Genomic DNA, 22,082 nt, shown 5'->3' with positions numbered 1-22,082 from the left:
TACGTTAGGTTCTTGAGACTGTCATGCATCTGTCATAGAGTTCCAAATCTCCAATTTTTGTGTATATCAAAACTGTCTCACTGTTACTGATGAATTTTATAAATGTTTTATATTTGTACTTATAAAATATGTACTAAAAATATACTAGTTTGAAACCTTTGTAGTTCTGTTTAAGATTTCATTTGACTAAGGGCTTTTCTACTAAAAATTTCTAAAAGTTATATTTAGATGCTGGGTTAAGTTCTACTATTGATGTGGGATAATGATCCCATCAACTCCTGAAGAGGGGCTGAGGCCTGTCATTTCCAGCACTGAGCAGACCCACCAACTGATGATAAGCCAATCTAATCTAATCTAATACTGTTATAATCTAATATAAATATCATCCTCTTCTGTGTGTGCCATGACAAGACTGGGAAACCCTGTGATGAACAAAAGAACTATAAATCCCTCAGGCAATTCTTCATAAATCTCTTTTCTCCCAACAACTTTTGGTAAGAGCTGGCCGTGGAGAGGACAAAGTTCTTTGGCAAGACACTGAAGTGCACATATTTCATACTCATGATTAAAGCAGTGCTGAGGGTAGAGTTTACATTCACTCATGAAAAACAGCGACAAATCAAGACAGGTGGGTCTTTCAGCAGACAATGGGGTCTATTCCCAGGCCTGTTCCCTCCTAGTTTTGACTCCAAGGTCATTTAACCCTCTCTGAGCCTCAGTTTTCTCAGTTATAAGAAGAAGGGGCTAAATCAGAAGCTCTTAACTAGAACTGAACATCAGAAGCTCCTGGGAGCTTTAAAAAATACATGATGATAGCAGGAACATTAACTCATGCCTGGAAATGTACTGAGCACTCCATATGTATGAACCCATTTGGTCCCAGGAACTCTGTGTTGTAGGTACTATAACTAGCTTCCTTTTACAGGTGAGGAGACTGGGGCGCAGAGAGGTTGAGAAATGGGTCCAGTCATGTGGCAGAGCCCGGATGAAGGCTGCAGGGCCTACACTCTTCAGTACAATTGCGTGTCATGCTGCCTCTCGGAATCTTCTGACTTTAGAATCTACTGAAGGGCCCAGGCATGCGATTTTTAATTCTGGTGAGCACTCCTCATTACAGTCACTTGGCAAGAAGAGGAGTAAAGTTTTGTGATTCTGACTGGAGAGGGCAAAAAGTGCAATAAACTTTTTAATTAAGTGTTCAAATTCCTTTGCCTCAAAAGTCTGAGTCAAAATTAAATGGGTTTGGCTTTTAACAGCTAACTGTGGTATCAAACAAGAAAGATAAAGAATACAGGAATAGTGGGAAAAATTCAAGAAACAAAATGTTATCTATCCAGCTAAGCAGGACTACAGTGTACCATTTAAGTAGATTATCGCAGCAAAAGCTATGCCTTTAAAGGGATAAAAACAGTAATATTTTCATAATTTATGGCTTAGATTTGGGGGTGAAGATGAAATGTTTTGGAAAAACCCTTGGAAAAGCTCTGTGATCCTGTCCAAATGGGCTCGCAACCTAGCTTGTTTCTATGATCACAAATGACTGCCTCTTTGTTTCATCATTAAAGAAACAGACCTTATGCTATTAGAAAGTGCCATGCCTGCCCTGCCCTTTGTAAAGTTGGAAATCTAAAAGAAAAAATGATGGTTTTCCACACAGGTTTCCTTATTAACATCTGATACTTAACAGAGGCAGGAAGATATGAGGGCATAAAAGGGAAAGGGAGCCCAGTGATCCTGGCCCCATAAGCAAATTAGACAAGTTTAAGCCCAATATGGCCAGGTCAGTGAGTACCCAGACGTCCAGGAGGAGAAGGAGTCCGTGCTCCCGGCAGAGCCATGAACTTGGTCAGGTCTGTTTGTGTTATGAGTGCACTTCCTCAGCTGCTAATTCCAGACACCCCATCTACGGAAACTCATCCTCTCGTCCCACTCAGTCTCACGGCTCTCTTACAAAATCTCTTCTCAAAACTTCAGTCTGAAGCCAAATGATCCTATCAAGGGAGTTGCAAAGCATTTTATTAAAGAAAAGCAAACTTTTTAAAAAGCTTAAGCTCCTAAAACTATAAAAATTAAGAAAATTATTATGTGTTGGAAGAAATACACAGCTCTTATCATTGTTGACCGTAAGAACGATGGACTATATGGACTGAAAGTTTCTAATGTACAGTATTCCAGCCGACAAATAAACATGTTTAATTACTAGTCTCTCTTGTATAATGAAGATTCACCAGTCTGGAATTGATGCATTTCTTTCTGTTTAATATCCACACCAAAAGCATACAAACTCATAAAGACAAACAGGCACTTAATTTGCAGTTTCCTGAGAGTGGATGAGAATTTCCAGACAGGAATAAAAATAAGCTCCTCTCCCTGATCCCCTTATCTGTTCATGGTTCCAAACTCCCAGTTTCCTAGACTCAAAATCATCCGTGCATCTTTGAATCACCTTCTTTCTTGGACCCACCATCTTCTTCACACTTCATCAAGGGCAAATCCTGAGGTCGTATGTATCTGCTACCTTCCCGGGGAAGTACAGCCTTCCCCTGGCATTAAAATCCTCCGTGATATGGTCCCAGTGACAACCAGACGCAGCAGGCAGCCAGGCTAGTCCTGGCTTCAAACCTCACCTTGAGCTGCTTACTCTGCCCTGAAGACTCATTCAAACGCAAAGCTTTTCCAGATGCCCACAATCACATGCAATAGATTACTCCCTATTTTGTAATCTTTGTAGCACTTTCTATCTCTCACATGACAAATCACATTCTGGTCTACATGATGTGTGAAGTTTATTTTCTGTATCAGACAAGAACCTCCCTGAAGGCAGGAAGTGTGTCTCATGCAGTATCTAGCAAAATCAAAGGCATGTTGCTTTTAATTCTATTTTTTTGTAATGAAATTCATCACTCATTCCTACTTGTTGTTGAATTAATCCTCAAGTGGCTTGGTCTGACATTTTCATCAGATTTATACTTGTAGTGAAATGGTTATGCTACATTATATTCATTATTTTCTAAAGTAATGTTGTTGGATTTGTTAGAGCTCCATAAAAGAATGTTTCTTTCTGTATATGCACTACCCCCTCAGGCATCAGGCAAATAACAAATTACTTACCTTCTCCGCACTGTGTAATCCTGGGGAGCTGCCTGCCAGACAGCTAACCAGGAGGACTTTTTGTATAATCAGCTATATTAAAACGGTTAATTTGTTAGATGTCAGGAGAGGTGAGTTCCTCCTCCTACCCTCTTTAGTTGGAACTTCTGATTATGTTGGTTATTCAGGTGGACTTAAGGAGAGCTGATTTTTCCAACAAAACCTTGCTAAATCTATCATGACTGAACATCTCTTTCAGGGTCAAGGAGAAATGAATTCTTTTATAGCTTGTGGTAAATGGAGGAGTCCAGGTGCTAAGAAGGGGAGGCTGATGCACACCAACTGGCCTTTGGAGTGTATCTGGGAAGGCAGAAAGTACAGGAATGCCCAGTAGGGGCTCTGGAGTCAGCCTGTCCCAGCTCAAGTCCTGGCTCCAGCACTATCAGCTGTACTATCCCGAGCAATAAGAGAAAGAAACCTCTCCCAACATCTTTGTAGTCGGGGTGATAATACTGTTCATAAAGCCATTCTTAGGATTAAATAATAAAGCACTTGGCATGGTTACTGGTACAGAGTAAGCATTTGACAGCTGCTCCCATTATTCAAGTGTGTGCATATTATACAGGATTTTTTTCACCTATGTTTACTATGTAGTGAATATGGGGAAAGATGAAAGGACAGATTGTAAATTTCTAAGATTAAGGGTAACCCAACAAGGATATTCTAAGTCAAACCAAGCTTACCTGCCAAATAAAGATTTTAGAAGTTTTTCTTCCTGATAATTCCAGCTTCACCTTCATATACGGTAAAATACCCCCAAGCTATGGTTACAGAAATCTAAGTTTCATATAAAGGATTATGGTATGAACATAAAGTAAATTCCATCCACTCTCACAGAAGAGAGGATATTTTTAATAAAAAATTCTTGTGGTTATGGCCATTATCTTCAGTGCTGGCTTTCCGAGTAACTTCTGCTAAGGCTAATATTATTAAAATTGGTTTGCCAACAGCATGTGCAGTATTGGGGGCATGCAGGGGAGAATGGCTCTTAACCTTCCCTGGAATAACAAAACAAAATCCTAAAGAATAACGTCAACTGACAATAGGGATGGTTACCGAAATTTCTAAATATCCATGCCTACCAGCAGATTTTACACTGGGGATAAATTAGAAAATAGACATAACAGATTTGTACCCAAATATCAAATGCATGCACACAAGTAGGTACTTGGCAATAATTACTATTTGAAGTTTCAACTACTCATAACAACACTGAGAGTGTCTGACCTGTAGTCACTTTTAATTTCGCTGCAGCACATTTTTGAATTGTGGGCACTCAGGCAGATGGAAGTGAGCCATGTGGCCAGTGAAGAAGCACAGCCCAACACCCAGGGTCCATATTTCAAGAAGGTTTTGCCCTAATTGTGTAGCAGTAACTCTCAAGAAGGGACTAAAATGTGCTAATTTTTGAAAACTGCCCACCCCTAAAACAAACCAACTGTTAGTTCTAACAATAAAAGTGAAAAAAGAGCAAAGAGAAGCCTAAGAAAGGGACGGTTCTCTACTGGAAAATAGGTATTTGTGGGGAATTCTTTTGATGCTGAGATTATCTTTGTGAAATTCTGGGATTTCCAGAAGTCTTCAGACTAACATCTTGGTATGTCAAAGATCTACTGTATATAAACTATTTCTTCGAGTGCAAGAATTCTTTCATGGCAAGTAGGGAAATGAAGCAATTAACTTGAACAAGAAAATGATCTGGTACGGTTTTTTCAAGAGATGAATCAGGAAAGAGTTTAGTTAAATACACTGTTGCTCCTAAATTGTCAAATTTCCTTTGACTTCATTTTAGAAGATCACAAACATAATGTGTTTTGCGCAGCCACTAATGCATCATGATTTACTTAGACTGTATATAACCTTACTGGAATACTGACCATGACGGGAGAGTTAAGCTACAATTAGTGGGTCAACTTTTTGACTCAGTGGCTTGCATGCCTTTTTAAAAGGATGAGGCAAGAGCCTGAAAACTTCCCATCTTAGATCACGCTTTTCAGCAAAATGCCCAGGTTCCTTGGTCTAAACTCTCACTGAGCTTTTTATTATGTGTCATTGGCATCCTATTATGCTAATAATAACAGAAAAAGCCAACCTCCAGAAACTGCTGCTGTGGGTGTTTTATGTCTTGAGAATCTTCTAGATCAATGAAGAAAGAACTCCTGAGAGAATAAAAATTAGCTGCTACCAAACAAAACATTTGGAACTTGAAAGAAATCCACTATTTATAATACAAGTAAACCTGTATATGGGCAAGAAGCTATACAGTAGTTACAGAAACAAAAATGGCATATATTTCCTGTGATTAACCATGGAAAACTCATCATCTTAACTGAATTACACTTTTTGGGAGGATTAAAAAAAAAATGTATGCCAGTCAATAAAGAAAACTATTCTTTTAAAAAGGCACACGGCAGAAGAACTATTTTCCACTGCTCCATGTTCCTGCTAACTTTTTCTTTCCCTGACTTTTAAAGGAGACAAATAATGTGATAGGTAGTGTTTCTGGTACTCTTGCAAGATGCAACTAAAAAAACCCAAAACACTCAAAAGGCTCTGGAATGCAATACAGGTCAGTATGCCCGAATCTCCACTGTCCGAGATGCCCGAATCTCCACTGTCCGAGATGCAGTCAGTACTAAGGAATACAATCTGTTGGCTTCCCACGGTTGGTGTGCTTGAGTTAAATGCACCACAACTGCTATCACCACCACTAAGCCACTACTTGAGCTTGTCTGGAAGACAATGCTCAAAAAGTGGATTATATTTTAAAGAGAGATCTCTTTGTATCAGCTTCTCATTTAACCCTACATCAAGAGCTTTGGGTTTGTAAGACTCACACACCCGACTTCAGGATGATGAGGAATGTAGAAAATCAAATCTTTGTCTATGTCTTTCCCGTCTGTAGAGCTACCTGAATACTCCGGTGTAGAATCCATGCAGGATGTATTTATGTGTGTGCTTCCTTTCAAAAATAAATGCAACAACTCGCGGTATGTTCAGGCTTCTTGGACTGCATCATCTGAAACACCTGAATGCCCTAAGTGAGTGAGAACCCTATCACTTTTGGGTGGAATAATTTTTCCTATCAACCATTGCTTTGTTTTGAATTTCAGGTCCTCTCATTTCATGTAGTTTCTATAAATCCAAACGACTTCACATTTACCTGGAATTTCAGAATACTGGGGTTGGCAGGCCCATTGTTACTTTCAGAGCAAACATAGAAAGAAGGTAACTTCACAACTGGGTAGCAGTTGGTTAATAGTCATCTTACTAGAAGGCCTTCACTTTCACATTTTACCCTAGAAGTAGCCTGATCATTTTGGAATAAAAGGGATGAACATTTTATTCCAGGGTAAAAGAAAAACAATTATCAGTAGATAGACTGCTTAAGAAATTTTAGAGTTACATAGATAAAAGAAGAGGCATACAGAAAGAACAATCATTTCAAGCAGTCCTAATAGCAGCACAATTATTTTTTTCTGCGCTTTCTTGTTCAGTTAATGAAACTCAAGTTTTCCCTTTATTTGAAGCTAAAATCCCACAGTCCTATTCAATCATGCTGGAGTCCCGAAGTGCCCTTCTCCAAGCCACCCCCTGCAGTCCAGTGCCCTCCCCACCTCCCATTTCCTATCATGGTGGGTAGGGGCCCACCATCTCTCACCTAGGAGAATCTCATTCTCCAAGCCAACTTTCCAAATTCTGTCAGAATTGTCCCTCCGAGAGAGGAAAAATCATTTAATTATGCATCTCTTCCACTCCAAGGGCAAACTCCTCCTCTGTAACTGAGGAATCAACTCCTGACATTCTTAGATTATTCATGGTGCTAACAGTATGCCCCCAACCTGTGCTTCCACAGCCCCACTTTCCTTTACACCCACTCTCCACACTGGTCACCAGGAGCCGTGGCTGGCTGACAACTGCCGAATGACAGCCACACACTAGGAAGTGGTCTTTCTTAAGCATCCAAGCACTCTCACACCCTTTGGACTCTCTTGAGGCCTGGGAGACACAAGTATTTCCACCCCACATGAATCCTCCCTGCCCCTTAAGATAGAGATGTCATCTCCTCCCCTACAGTCACCCCAGTCCCTGCACCAAGGTTAGGGAGCTTCCTCTGGCTCCTCACAGAACGCTGCCCTGACCGTAACATTTACTTTCTCTTTCTTAAATTAGGGTTGACTGTTCATGTCTAACAACTTCTGTGGATCTGCTTTGCCCTTTTAAAAGCTGTATTATATTCAAAAGAATTAAGGAAACCTTGCTGAGAACAAAAAAACGAGATAGGAAATGAAAATATATTGGATATTATAAACAGGGGTACTGACTGTATTTTAAGAATATTTCCTTTAAATCAGTAACAGACTAAAATAATGTAAGCTAGATTTAATTTTGCAGTTATATTAAAATCGTGTCTTACTGCACTTTGAAATGAATTAGGTTTATCTAATGAATGAAAGGGGGGAAAAAAAAGGTTACCAGGATTGGTTCGGGATGAAGGAAAGGCTGTATATGGTGGGAGTAGAGGGAACACCTCAGTTGGTCTGAACATCAATAGACTGTTTCCTCTGTAAAATAAGTCACTGATAACACAAGTATCTAGATCTTTTCATGTGATACTAACAGCAGCCACCTCTATGCTACCCAGCCTTGGCCAACAGGCACTTGTGTATTTGTTCCCAATGCCAACCAGGAAGAATCACAAACCAAGCCTTGCATACAAATACTGCTTTTTAAATCTTCAGAAAAGATGGTCTGGCCACAATGGAAGATTTTATATGCAATAGTCATTATTATGACAAGAAATACATCAGGGGTGGGTCCCAGGAGGCTGGACCTCATCTTCTGCAAATGCCAAAAAGATTTAAAAAAAAGGCAGCCTCGAGGAGGAGGAGGCTGACAGTTATGTTAACATAACCTACTTTCCAGCTTTCAAGATTAGAATCTGGTATTTTTTTTCCTCCTTAGTTTTAAATGTCGGATTAACATATAATTTGAGTTTATCCCAGTAGTGAGGATTTTGAGGAGCAAAGGCAGAGGTATGCGGAAGACTAACATTTGTTCCATGATGGCTGTGTTCTAGGCAGCAGACCAGCTCTTTTCTTTCTGTTACTGGATTTAATCCTCAACACGACTTCATGACATGAGCATCATGTGACCTATCTGCCAGGCTACTGACTGAGAATGAGATACTTGCCTACCCCCGTGGCAGGTGGCTCTGGAGTACCAAAAACTTGCCACGCTGACAGCATTATTTTATAATGCAAGCGGGAAACCTGTGAAGAGGATATACTGTCAGCATTACGTCCTGTCACAGATGTGCTGCAAAATAATGGAACCGGTGCCCGGAGAACACAATCATATGGAAATTGGATGCTAACCGTGTGGTGGGTGACCATGGACAGAAATCAGGAGAGTTTAGTGTGGCCCAAGCACGAAGGAGGCAGGGAAAGCCTGACGTGGCCTGGAGGAACCAAGAGAGGGAAATGGGAGGCCCCTGAGGTGAGGCAGCACTGGGAGAAACTGGTTCTCACTCGTCACAAAGTGGGGAGTGAGGAACCACCCAGTCTGGCAGTGAGAAGGAAGAAGAAAGGCTGACGAATCCACAGGGCTTGGTGACTAAGAGGGTCACAGGAAACAGTCAACCACTGCTCCAAAGCTTCAAGTTGAGGAGCGTACATTTGGCAAAGTGACAGGAGGTAATGTTGAAGTTGAGGTGACAATAAAGTACTCAGATGGAAAATTTGTAGAAAATATGTAGGAAATTAGAAACAGTGGAGAATAACCCTATGAGGTGGTGGGGCCGGGAATACTGAAATCAAAGGAGCCAAAGAAGTGAGGAGAAGTGAGCAATAGCGAGAAAAAGCCAGAGAAAAAATATGAGATAGAAGACGCCAGTGAAGGTTCAGTGGAGAACTTGAAGGCAAAATGCAAAGGGTTTGACATGGCAAGAAAACAGAAGCAACCAGCAGTCTCAACTCTCATGCCCAGAGATGCCCGCCAGAGAAGTCTGGATGAGAGGACCAGAGTGGATGCAAAGGCAAGCCAGGCGTTGAGAAGGAAGGGAACGAAGACTGTCTGAAGGCCAAGGGGCAAACAGGTTACTTCTTTTTGTGACTCAGATCATTCCATTTCCTAAACTGTCCAGGTGCATTTTTTTGAGGAGATACCTTTTTAGAAACAGACAGTGCTGCAGCAGGGCACAAGTCACGAGGTCCAAGCCAGGCTTCCCGTACACGTACCGATGCAACGTTGGCTAGAGCCGGTCGGCTTCCCTCTCTGTGTGCTCTCAGAAAATGTATCTGCTTTCAGTCCACATCTCGCCACCACTGTCACGCCCCTGCTTGGTCCCTGATGCCGGTCTCTGCAGTACTGCACACCGGGTGCCCCCGGTCTGACTCCTGCCCCCTTGACCACGTTGCTTCACACGTGCCAGTGTCCTGAGTCTGTGACTTGGGGGAGGCTGTTTTCCCACTGCCACCTCTTTTGAACTGTGAACTCTTGTGCCATCACAGTGTCTACTTTTTCACTGTCATTTCTTCTAACATTACAGCCTCCGTGTATTCCACTCTAAACACAGCGTTGTAAAAAATTTTTTTTTAATTTTCCTCTCCAGTTTTCACAATCCTCCTGTCATTCTCAAGCTTTAGGACTCCATGTGTTGTTTGCATGGAATTGGGTTACTATAATAAGCATTCCTAGGTACCTATTCCCATCTTTCTGTTAGATAACCGTCTAAAATATCCAAGCTCCCTAGAAACAAAGTATTTGTTTCTACTGGTGCCCTTCCTGCAATTCATTTTCATCGGGTCAATTTGTAATTACAGTGCTAAACTTTTATTTCTACAACATTTTTTTCCCTTTTTCAGAGCTATGAATTTACACTTATCTTTTCTGAGAAGTTTCTGATACTCACTTTTCTAAAAAATCTCTAATTATGTCCACTGGGTTTTTAAAGCTCTAGGATGATAGGATGAGTCACATTTCCCATAGGATGAGTCACTCCCAGGTCACCAACTAGCTATTCTTTATTGGAAACAATTAAGTCCAGAACAGGAATGCCTTTTTTTCTTTCTCTCTACATTCTAAGGCACAAAACTGTCAGCAAGTCAAATATGATACTTGTTAGATGCTGTGCGTTAAACAGAACGAAGCTTTTGGCGGATACTGACAGAATACTCTTTATTCTATGTCTTGCCTCTGTAGAAGGCATATCAAGAGAACTATCATCAGAGTTAAGCATCAAATCTGGGGTTTTGCAAATAACAGGGGAGAAAGACAGTGGCAAATGGTTATTGCTGATGTTGACAAGAGCGAAGAGTGACATTTATATACGTTAAGAAAATCCACATACATCAAAGAGGACAATAAAAAAGGAGTGAATATTCTAAGAAAAATGATAAAACATTCTGCATTTGGAATATGATCAGACTCAACAAAAATTACTGGTTTTTCAAGCATATATTTACTGCACATAAAACGTAGCATTACTCTATTATTTTATGGTTATTTAACTCTGTGTCTCCTTGATGTTAAAACTCACCTTACATGATCAAAACTAGCTGAGGAACAATTTGTCTTTTGAAATCCTCTCCCCTTCTCTTACACCTCAAGAATTTAAGATTTAGCTTTAGTCTTTCATTTCCTACAGTTCTATTTTTAATTCCTTAGACTTTATGGTGCTCTATCTACCTGTAATTATGCTGCAAAAGCATAAGAAGACGCCAGTAAAGGCCAGCAGCAGACAAGATAGCAAAAAGCCTATTTGTGGTCCTGAACAGCTGCAGTAGGGCAGGGCGCTCCTGGCAAAGTGCCCTCTGCCTCTGGCCAGGCCTGCAAACCCCAAGAGCTGGACTTGCTTTCAGACTAGTCCCTAGAATAGGACATTATTTCACTGCCCTGGAAGCAAAGGGCTGCAGTCAAAGTCCAAGAAGGCTGATCAGAAGGGTCACCCGGGAAAGCACAGTGAGGGTGCTCAGGGCAACTGGCCTCGCAGAGCACCCCAGATCCTAAAGACCCACCACCCACTGTCCCACCCTCCTCTCTAAAAACAAAACAAATAAAACCACCACCTTCTTATGGAAGGCCAGATAATTACTCTTAATTCTAGTCTGGAAATACTGCCCAAGTAAATTTTGAAAAAAAATTGTTTTTCTTAAATTAAGAAGTAATGGCTCTATTTTTCCCAGAACATCAGAAATGAGATGCTATTAATTAGACATTCTGAAATGGGAATATCTTTCAGGGAATAGAAAACATTTCTCTAGTAGATGTCTTCTTCCACAGTTATGTAACATTTCTTTTGTAAGGAGCCATTATTGTCTTTGGATAAATAGAAGATGCTGTTATATATGTAGGCTTTTACAGCTCAAAGTGATAAGAAACTGTGTCTTTACACAATGATCCTCACAAGCATACAGTACTTCTGGCTCTTTGGCTTAAATTAATGCTTTCTTACTTAGTAAGTTAATATAATTATAGTAAAGTAGCATATTTACATTCTATCCATCGACAACGTTAGCGTATATTGTATATTTTCTTTGGAACTTTATGCACATGCAAACATTTCTTCACAAGATTCAGAAAGGGTGGCAGTGAAAATAGGAATAAGAATTTTGGGAATAAGAATTCCCAAGGAAATGTAAATTGGCATAGCCACTATGGAAAACAATACGGAGGTGCCTCAAAAATTTAAAATAGAAATACCATACAATAAAGTGACTATACTTTTGGATGCACCTGAAGAAAACAAAATCACTTATTTGAAAAGACATAAGTACCCCTATGTTCACTGCAGCATTTTTAATACAGTAGCCAAGGTATGAAGTAACCTAAATAGCAATAGATGAATGGATAAAGAAGACATGGCAGATAATACACACAATGGAATATTGCTCCGCCACGAAAAAGAACAAAATCTTGATTTTGTGATGACATGGATGAACTAGAGGTTGCGTGCTAAGTGAAATAGGCCGAGAAAGGCAAATCCCAAATGGTTTCACTTGTATGTTTCACAAACAAACATACGTACCAGAAATAGACTTAACCATAGAGAACAAACTGATGGTTGCCACAGGGAAGTAAGGTTGGGGAACAAGCGAAACAGGTGAAGGGAATGAAGAGCTACAAACTTCTAATTAATAAACTAGTCACTGGCCTGAACTGCAGCATAGGGAATACAGTCAATAATATTTCAATATCTCCTATGATGACAGATGGCAACCACACTCATCATGGTGAATATTTTGTAATGTGTCTAATTGCTGAATCACTATTATACACTGGAAATTAATAAAATACTGCATTTATCAACTGTACTTAAATGAAAAAAAAAAAGAATTTCCAAAGAGATGAGGGTAAACAACCCAGACCACAAAGATCCAGGTGTTAGGGAAGACAGGCTACTACTGCCTGCCTGGAGCAAAGAGTTTTATAACATTTAGGATAACGTAGCTGGTCACTACCTTTCTGACAAACAATAACAGCTAAAGTTTTTCTTATTATGGGACAGACCAGTCCCCAGAGGTGCCTCCACAAAAAATGAGCTGTCCTGAAAAAAGCTCTAGCCATACATTAAAAAAAAATTCATTCTACTTGTCATATGCCAATAAAGTCAAATTCTCCTGAGAAAATACTCCAACTGAATTTTCTTACATAGGCATTGTGATGTTAGTGCTAAGTGTCCAAGAACATAAAACTTGGGAAGTCTGCCACTGTATCACTGATGAGGGTTCACAGGTGGGTCTGGTACTGAACCTTGCTAACAGCACACTTTCCATCACTCTGTAATGTGATAAAGGAAAATAGTTATCAGCCAGAAGCAAGGAGAACAACTGCTACTCACGGCTGACACAGCTTCACCAGGTCCTGGTCTGTGGTGTTGGGGGGCAGTCCTCGGATATAGAGGTTCGTTTTGCTGAGCTGATCCCATCCAGAGTTGCTACTGCTGCTACTGTGGTTATTACTGCTGGTGGTGCTGGGGCTGGGAGGGGCCATGGGAGGCGCCGGGGCCAGAGACTGCTGGAAAACAGAGATCAGGACATTAGTGCCCTGGACGGCAGCTCTTCGGGGCCACTCAGAGGTGGTATCACGTCCAAAATAGAAGGAAGTTATTGACACATTAAACCTCTAAATTTTAATTTACCCCTTAACAAAGAAGTTTTTTCTACAGAAGACACACTCTCCTTCCACGTGGAATTAATAATAGGATTTAACTCAGTAGAATAATCTCTACATGTGCTTTAAATATGACTAAACTTACATAAGGTTGATGCATTCACACATGTCAAGGAAAGCCATCTACTGAGTCTCAAACTTAACTTGCATGTAGTTATTATACGACAATATTTTAATGTACAGTAATTTAGAAATCACTAGACTTTTGAAAAGCTTTTCAAACTCTGAGAAACACTGAAAGTTGCTGAAATATTTTATTAAGATACTCTTGGGAATAAAGAAGATTACTCTTCAAGTGTAAGAAAGTTCAAGGTCCATCAAGATACTCAAATAAGGAAGATTTCACCTAGTTCTAAGACTGGCACATGCTTCACTGAGACATCTGGATGAGGTCCACTGGCGGGCTGCCTTTCGCTCTGCTCTGGCTAACCTTGTGAAATTTAACCCCTGTGAGAATGGTGTCCTGGTGGGAAACCTCCCCAGGCCTTGTGGCAACCAATGGAACTTCTGTCAGGCCTGCAACCTTGGGCTCAGCATGGTTCCCCTGTCAGCGGACACCTAGGAAGAATGTCTTAAATTGTACTCATACCAGATAATTCTCTGTTAACCAGTCAAAAGAAACCACAGTTCTCTGTCCCTGTGCCACACACACACACACATGACTTTTGAGGAAGTTCAACGGTTCAGTGTGAAGTGGAAATGAGCACACCCTCAAGTGTCCTTGTGGCAAATACTCAGCAGTTTCACACCAGAAAAGACATTTTTTCACCTTCCATCTTCTAAATAATAAATTTACTCACCCAAGGACTTCACTTATATTGAGCAACAGTTTGAAAATGTAAAATTAGTCACTAGGCGTGCACAAAATGCCCAATCTTAACGGCTTGGTTTTTACTCCCGCAAACAAGAAAATTAGGCATATCTAACACACAATTAAGTTCCACTTAGGAAGTTCAAATGGCAGGCTCCTGGCAATAAACATAACCATGCTTATTTTGTCAGCTATCCCAGTTACCCACTGCAGACACCTGGCTCTACACCTAATTTCTGCCAGGACCATCCTGAGCCACAGTATCCCGACTCACTGGGATCCTCTTTAACCCAGATGTGCCACCATCTCTTCATGTCCTACACAAGGTATATTCTTCTCAATGCTCAGGGTCCTTGCTAAGATTATTGAGTCCAAACATCACTTTATCTCAAGAAATTCTCTTTTAGAAGGAGAGTAGCAAGAAGGGTTAACAACAGTCAATGCATAAATGAGGGCAGAATTTGAACTGGGAATATCAGGACCACTTAAACCAAGGAAAAAACCTGTCTCAGATCATATCCGATCAAATCTGTTTGATTTATGCCCTTAATAGGCCCTTGAGTTCATATTGTTTTCTCTCATCCCTGGTTTCTCTTTAAGGCACAAAGACTCTGCTTTCTAGATGTAAAACGAAGAATAAGGCCTGTCCCTTGCTTTGCCACAAATGGCCCCTTAGATCCCCAGCCATGCCATGCAGAGGCCTGTGTTCTTTCTCAGAAATCACTCAACCCCACTGATAGCTGCTACTTGCAATTGGCCAGGCTCCCCCTATTTCTCACTTCTGGGGAGTTAACACACATTTGCCTCCTTATCACAAGCTTTTGATTGACACAAAAAACTCATAGCTGTAGAAAAGGCTAGGAAAGACCGACTTTTTTCTTAAATCACCTTTGATTAATGTCCAAGAACCTGTCCTTGCCACGAGCCAACCACAGTTACTCACATTAGGACCGGTATGTTCAGTGCAGCCGTCGGGGGATGAAACACAGTCACCTGGGGTGAAACTTGGAGAAGTCCTCAAGATGCTGTGGCCCGGCTCCACCCCCACCCCTCAGCGGGATTAAGCCAACATGAAGCAAATGAACCATCAGACATTTTAAAGAATGCCTTCCAAGTCTGCATTAGCTCTAACCTCTGCCTTTCTCTGAGGTGGAAAGTGGAGTGCTGGGCGTGGACTGGTATGATTAAAAGAAACATTCTGGGGTTGTGATTTATTCGGAGATAATTTGGACATGAAAAGAGTAGGTTTTTATTTGTGTATTTATTTTTGGCAGAAGTAGAACCATGATATACATCTCAGAATTTACACAGCTGATTTAATGGATCTTTGACAGGTTCTCCATATTTACTACGGTAGTATTTTCCCGCTCTGGGAAGGAGGTATGGAGTATACACAGCCGTTCCACCCCTCTTCCACGCTAGTCTGCCCTATGGGGGAAAGAAATCTCCTACCATTCTGATTCCACGTGGGAAAAGGGGGTTTGTAAATGCACCCCTAGGAGGATCACTAGTCTCTGGTGACTCCTGAATTTGAGTTCAAATTCAAATGTTACCCTAATATCAGCTATTTTTCAGAACTAGCTGAACACAAAGATATCTGAAAGAGAGAAGCATTAAATTTTTCTAGTTTGTCAATTTTCTAATTTCTGGTGCAGAAAATTTTAGATCGAAGATTAAGTTTATAGAACTTTTTGAAATTTAAAATTTTAAACCTGATGGACTGGACACATGATCAAAGGAGAAAATTCAAACACAATAAAGCTGCTCAATCCTAAATATTCGAAATGGTTTAATGATAATTGCAGTACTATGAGTAATAATTACTGTTATATATTGCATGTTTAATATGTGCCCAGTGCTTTAAAGGCATTATTTTATGTAATCCAATGAGGCAGGTGACATTATTGTTCTCCCACTTTGCAGATTAGGGAACTGAGTCTCAAGAGAGGTTAAGCAATGTGCAAGGTCACAAAATTAGTAGATGGCAGGGCTGGAATTTGAACCTTAGGTCTACTGGACAACAAGCCAGAGGCCTCCAACAGTACTGTAATGACACCCCCAAACACTGTCTATATCCTAAATATGTGGTATTATTTCATTTCTTTTATGGCCATCCTTCCTGCAACCTAATTATTAAATTCATGTTTCTCTGAAATGTGACAATACCATTGGTGGCTCTTATTTTTTTTTTCTTAAGAAAGAACATTAATGGTGCCTTTAACTTAATAAATACACAGTCTACCTGTATGTTTTTAACAACGTTAGCTTTTGAAAGGTTTTTTATAAATCTTATAAATCTTTTCATTAACCAAAGAATTCAGCAAAACATTTCTGAAAGCTGTAGCGTATTATGGCTGACCATCAGAGTCAACATTTCAGGAAAGCTCAACTTAACCAGTGAAGAATCAAACCTTCACTCTGATGGAAATGCAACCAAAACACAAACACTGAGAAGTCTTTAACTCCAACTTCAGAACTGCGATCAGTTCAAAGCAATACACTTTATAGCAGTGTGCCTCAACAGCATGAATGATAAACTTGAAAAGAACTTGCCAAGGGACAGTACTGAACCAAACTCTATCTTCATCACAGGCTGTCCTTGTATGTTTATGACCCTCAAGACTCCTAAGCTGCCCTGAACTTTGAAAAGCAACCACCCCACCCCCAAATCCCCTATAAGGCATGTAGCTGGTTTGCACACGTTCACCCTAAGGAGCTGGGTGGCTGGATGACGGCGGCTAAGGGCTGACCCACCCCACAGCAACTCAGTCGTCTAGCTTAGCCTTCTCAGCCCTAATTCCATTGCTTCAGATCAGAGAAACATGCTACCTATATCAGGCTCTCTCATCACGGGCAGGGAAAACAAACTTACTCAGCTTTCATGATAACAGTTATCTGGGCTAAATGTACATGCCAGAATTGCTAGAAAACCAAAGCTGGTGGTAAATAACTGCGGCAGCTGTCCTGGTGGACCCACCAGCAGGAAAGACAGTCAGCGGGCAGGGAGCACTTCCGGTGCGGACAGCTCTGATGCCTCCCTCTGCAGGACGGCTCACTCACCCCCTGCACTAGACGGCAGGATATCAGCCACAGGCAGAGGGCGGCTACACACACACACTGCAAACCTATTTCCCTTTCCATCACATCACCCCCCACCCAACGCCACACACTACGTTGTCTCATCTGCATAAATGCAAGACTAAAGGTCTTTTACAAAAAAGGCAAAATTCACTGTGTATGAACTAAAATATATTAGTATCATGTACACTGTGGCAGATTTCCACGCAGCTAAGACAGTTTAAAAATGGAAGACCTGTCATAGATTCTATTATCTCATTTCCTAATACTAATTGGCGAAAGAAGAGTGAGTGCCCTGGACGATCTTATAGGGGAAGCCGTCCTCCTCTGCCCCAGTCAGTCCCCTTACTTAGCAACTTCCTTAAGAATTCTAACTCATTTTGAAAGGAAAGGAAACCTAGGATCTCCCTTTCAATTACCCTCAAGTCTTCTTTAAGGCTGTCATCCTTATAGTTGAAGGTTATAATCCCCAATCCTCCCATCCCCTGCCCCCTCAACCCCTCAGAGGGAGAGGGAGAAACCCCCACTCCAAAGAGCAGGAAGGCTCCAAATATCAACTATTCCCCTCATCCAGAGCAAACTAAGCCCTCCAGTTGCTCCTGAGAGCAGAGAGAAGTTACAAAGCATTATCATTTTCACTAGGAAACAGTTTAATATTGAACCTGGCATGAAATGAGTAAAGACGCTGTATACTACACTAATTCCACACATTGGTTCTTCTCCACAAGTTTTCAAGATCTAAAGGAAACGGATCAATTTAAAGGAATTATGGAACTAGAGTGGGAAGCACCCCCATGAACCGGTTTCACCAGTTAGGGTATCTTCTTTGTTTCTTTTTAGACATCCAAATGGCTCAAAGAGGGCTAGGAATAGTGGCTGTGTAAGATAAAGTTCCTGGCACAGGGAGCTGGGAAAGTACACACAGCTGACAAGTGGGAGGTGAATTAGTGAGAAAAGAGAAACGGGCCAGGAAGCAGATGTTCTTCTAGGTCCGCCAGGATGTGAGAGAACGCTACCTACATACAGGAAGAACAGCGCCCCTTCACACACGTGGGCTACTTATCCACAGGGTATGAGGGAGGGCAAATAACAATACCAATTGATCCCATTTGAGGCTAGGATATCAAAGCTTAAAGTCACATGGCTAATTACTTAATGAAAGTGATTTTCATATTGTCACTCTCCTTTGGGAACAAACTTCGCAGCCTCTGAAACTATGAAACTGAGCAATAGATTATTCAGTATTTTTTTGTTAAAGATTATATATGTCAAAGGAGAAGTCCATGTTGTTATATTAGCTATTCAAGTAAAATCTAAGAATAAAAATTCACAATAGACTTTGCAATTAATATTCTCCAAGATACCCATAAGATTTGATCCTTGCATATAAAGCTGCAATCTCTACACAGAAGTCTCTTTGCCTGAGTCCATGAATAAAGCATCATTTCTTAGGCTTCAGTTAATAATAATAAATTTAGACTTCCACTGAACAGATAAATAACTGTTGGATACAACAAGACTGACTGACTGGAAGGAGGTAATATTGCAAGTAAAAAAACCAAGTTAAACAAAAGGGAAAAATCCTTAGAAATTAAAACAGCTCAAACAAGCACTTTGAGGTGGAGACGGTGGTGGTGAGGGCAGTAAAAAGAAGGAAGAGCCAATACGTGCCGAAAATCCATGGTAGAAAATATACCTTAGATACAATGTGTGATTTCTGAGATCAGATTTTCTTTCAAGGTCCCACTAAGAAACTTGATTCCTTAAACAAGTATCTTTTAAAGATCTGGTTCTGTGCTTCAGCATGCAAATTAGCTTGGTTGTTTCTGCCAAGAACCCCAATGATGCCCCAACTGAGACCTCTGGGTCAAGAAATATACCAGAGGTTTTGTGCATTTTTGTTCCTTCTAGTGCTTGTAACAGTATTTATACGAGTGTGGGGGGGAAAGATGGAGATAGTTAAAAACCAACATGAAACCCCCATAAATATAGTCAACTGATCTTTGACAAAGGAGCAAATGCAATACAATGTAGTAAAGATTGTTTCTTTAACAAAGGGTGCTGGAGCAACTGGACATCCCTGTGCAAAAAAAAATTAATCTAGACACAGACTTACACCCTTCACCAAAACTAATTCAAAGTGGATCATGGACCCAAATGTCAAATGCAAATCTATAAAACTCCTAGAAGATGTCACGGGAGAAAACCTAGATGACCTTAGGTATGGCGATGCCTTTTTAAATATAATACCAAAGACACAATCCAAGGCAGAAACAACCAGTAATAAGCTGGATTTCATTAAAATTAAAAACTTTTGAGCTGCAAAAGACAAATTCAAGGGAATGAGAAGGCAAGCCCCAGATTGGGAGGAAATTATTGCAAAAGATACATCTGATAAAAGGCTGCTATCCAAAATAGACAAGAACTCTTAAAACTCAACAATAAGAAAACAACCTAATTAAAAGATGGGCCATTGACCTTACCAAAGAAGATGTATAAATGGAAAATAAGTGTATGAAAAGATGCTTCACATCATGTGTCAACAGGCAACTAACTACAAATTAAAACAATATGGCAACTACACACCGACTAGAACAGCCAAAATCTGGAATAGTGACACCACCAAATGCTGGAACAGGTGTGGAGCTACAGGAACTCCTGCACATTGCTGGTGGGCATACAAAATGGTAGCCACTTTGTTAGACAGCTTGGCAGTTTCTTACAAGACTAAACATACTTTTCTCACATGATCTAGCAATTGTGCTGTCTAGTATTTACTTAAAGGAACTGAAAACTTATGTCCATCCAAAAACCTGCACCGGAAGTGTACAGCAGCTTTATCTGTAATTGCCAAAACTTGGAAGCAACCAAGATGTCCTTCGGTAGGTGAACAGATAAATAATGCAGACAACAGAACATTATTCAGTGCTACAAAGGCATGTGTTATCAATCCATGAAAAGCCACAGAGGAAACGTAAATGCATACTGTTGAGTGAAAGAAGCCAATTTGAAAAGGCCACATTCTGTATGATTTCAACTATGTATGGCACTCTGGAAAAGGTAAAACCATGGAGGCAATAAAAAGATCGGTGATTGCCAGGGGGGTGGGGGAAGAGAGGGATAAATAGGCAGAGCACAGAGGGTTTTTCAGTTAGTAAAATTACACTATATGATACTATAGTGGTGGATATATGCCACCATACATTTGTCCAAACCCACAGAATGCACAACAGCAAGAGTGAACCCTGAGGTAAACTATGGACACTGGGTGATCTGATGTGTCAATGTAGGTTTATCCTTGGTAAAAAAGAAAGTACCATTCTGGCAAGTGAAGTTGATAATCGACGTGGCTATATGTGTGGGGGAGCAGGGGTATATGGAAAATCTTTGTACTCCCTGTCAATTTTGTTGTAAACCTAACATTCCCCTAATAAAATAAAGCCTTAAAAAAAATAGCATGAAGATCCCAGATAGGCATTAAATAATAAGTTACTTATCAGGAAACTGGAGGGTCAAGAAAGTAAAGGGTGTAAAGCAATGGGTTCAACTTCCTTACCAGAAAACACATTCATGAGGAAGGGAAAGCTTTCTACAGTGGGCTCTGGGCCTTATCTGCCCTTAACTGCATCACATTTCGTGGTGTGGTATGGTAGTTTCTAAAATCGGTCAAAGAGTTCAACAAAGAGAAGATCAGGGATGAAAAGGGTCTAGGACAGAAAGGTTGAGGAACGTTGCCCAGAGGGGGCAGCACATGGCTGAGTGAGCTGAGGAGTCACGGCAGGCCTGCAAGGGGACGAGAATCCTGAGAGGAGAGGGAGTGCGGGAAGAGGGGCGGAAGAGCCCGCAGAAACACAGAAAAAAGGGTCGTTCTTCATGAAAGCCCATGGGAAGGCCGACCTGGGGTGGCTCGGAGGGTCTGCCAGGGCAAGCGGATGTTTGGGGAAGGGGAGGGACAAGAGAACGGTACTAGACGGATAGCAAGGTGACCTAGAAATCGAAAGACAACCTGGATATGATGTCACAGATCACTGTACAGAGTCCCACAAGGAGAAAGGAAAATTTAGAGATAATCAATGAAGGGGTAGCTTGCAAGGAATGTAAACTTCGCCCTCCTGTGAAAAGTCATATAGAAAAGAAAAATTCCTGGATAGAAAACCTGAACATGTGGATTCAAACACTGCCTTGGCCCAGTAACTGGAAGGCCATCTCCGCGCAGCTTAGCTCCTCCCCGGGGGAAATGGACAGGTTAGACTGGGTGATTTCTAAGCTCCCTTCCAGCTTTCAAATTCTAAGGCTGGATAATGCTTCTTGTCGTCTCCAGCTAAGGGGTATCAGAATAGGACCCAGAAGGCCCTTGGGTTTCGCTATCTGTCTGCCAAACAGCCAGAGACGCAGAGCTAGAGGTTAAACGGGCAGACCCAAGAAGGAAGACTTCCACTCTGCATTGTGCAGCTGGAAGGCCAGCAGGACTCACACCGCTGTCCCATTTCCCTCCAACACTCAGGCCAAGCATTGGTTCCCTATTTAGCCACAGATGATTATGAGAGAGTATTATAAATGCGTAAGCTATATGAAAACTACAACTAAAGTTTAAAGCAACAAAAAAAATTACTTTTAGTGATGTAACAAGAATTTCCTAAATCAGGGTGTTAAGGTAAAAACATTACTGCTGAAATCAGCTTAATTAACTTAGATCAAGACTTTATATTGATTAACAGCCTGGCATGTTTTGTTTCAACACGTAATCAGTTAAAAAATCAGTAATCAGATGCATTTTGCATTCTGTTTAGCCTCTTATATATACACGAAAGGACTATGGAGTAGCTTCAAGAACACTTTAAGAGAAACTTCAAAACAATAAACAAGCAAA

General features: G+C 40.9%; 1 protein-coding gene across 8 annotated transcripts in view; it reads right to left on the bottom strand.

Moving 5' to 3' along the window:
- The window catches only part of RBMS1 (RNA binding motif single stranded interacting protein 1), a 207,667-nt gene that overhangs the window by 74,105 nt on the left and 111,480 nt on the right, over positions 1 to 22,082 (bottom strand). For 6 of the 8 annotated variants that reach the window (XM_036884255.2, XM_036884259.2, XM_036884262.2 and 3 more), the window contains exon 2: positions 12,992 to 13,167. In XM_036884255.2, the coding sequence (XP_036740150.2) occupies positions 12,992 to 13,167 (176 nt within the window). The remainder of the gene's footprint in view (positions 1 to 12,991; positions 13,168 to 22,082) is intronic. The other 2 variants (XM_036884257.2, XM_036884260.2) reach the window with 1 other exon arrangement.

The sequence above is a fragment of the Manis pentadactyla genome, chromosome 8 (genome assembly GCF_030020395.1).
Source record: "Manis pentadactyla isolate mManPen7 chromosome 8, mManPen7.hap1, whole genome shotgun sequence".
In the NCBI taxonomy this organism is placed as follows: domain Eukaryota; kingdom Metazoa; phylum Chordata; class Mammalia; order Pholidota; family Manidae; genus Manis; species Manis pentadactyla.
The sequence above is the reverse complement of the archived record's forward strand: the minus strand, read 5'-3'. Positions and strand labels throughout refer to the sequence as shown.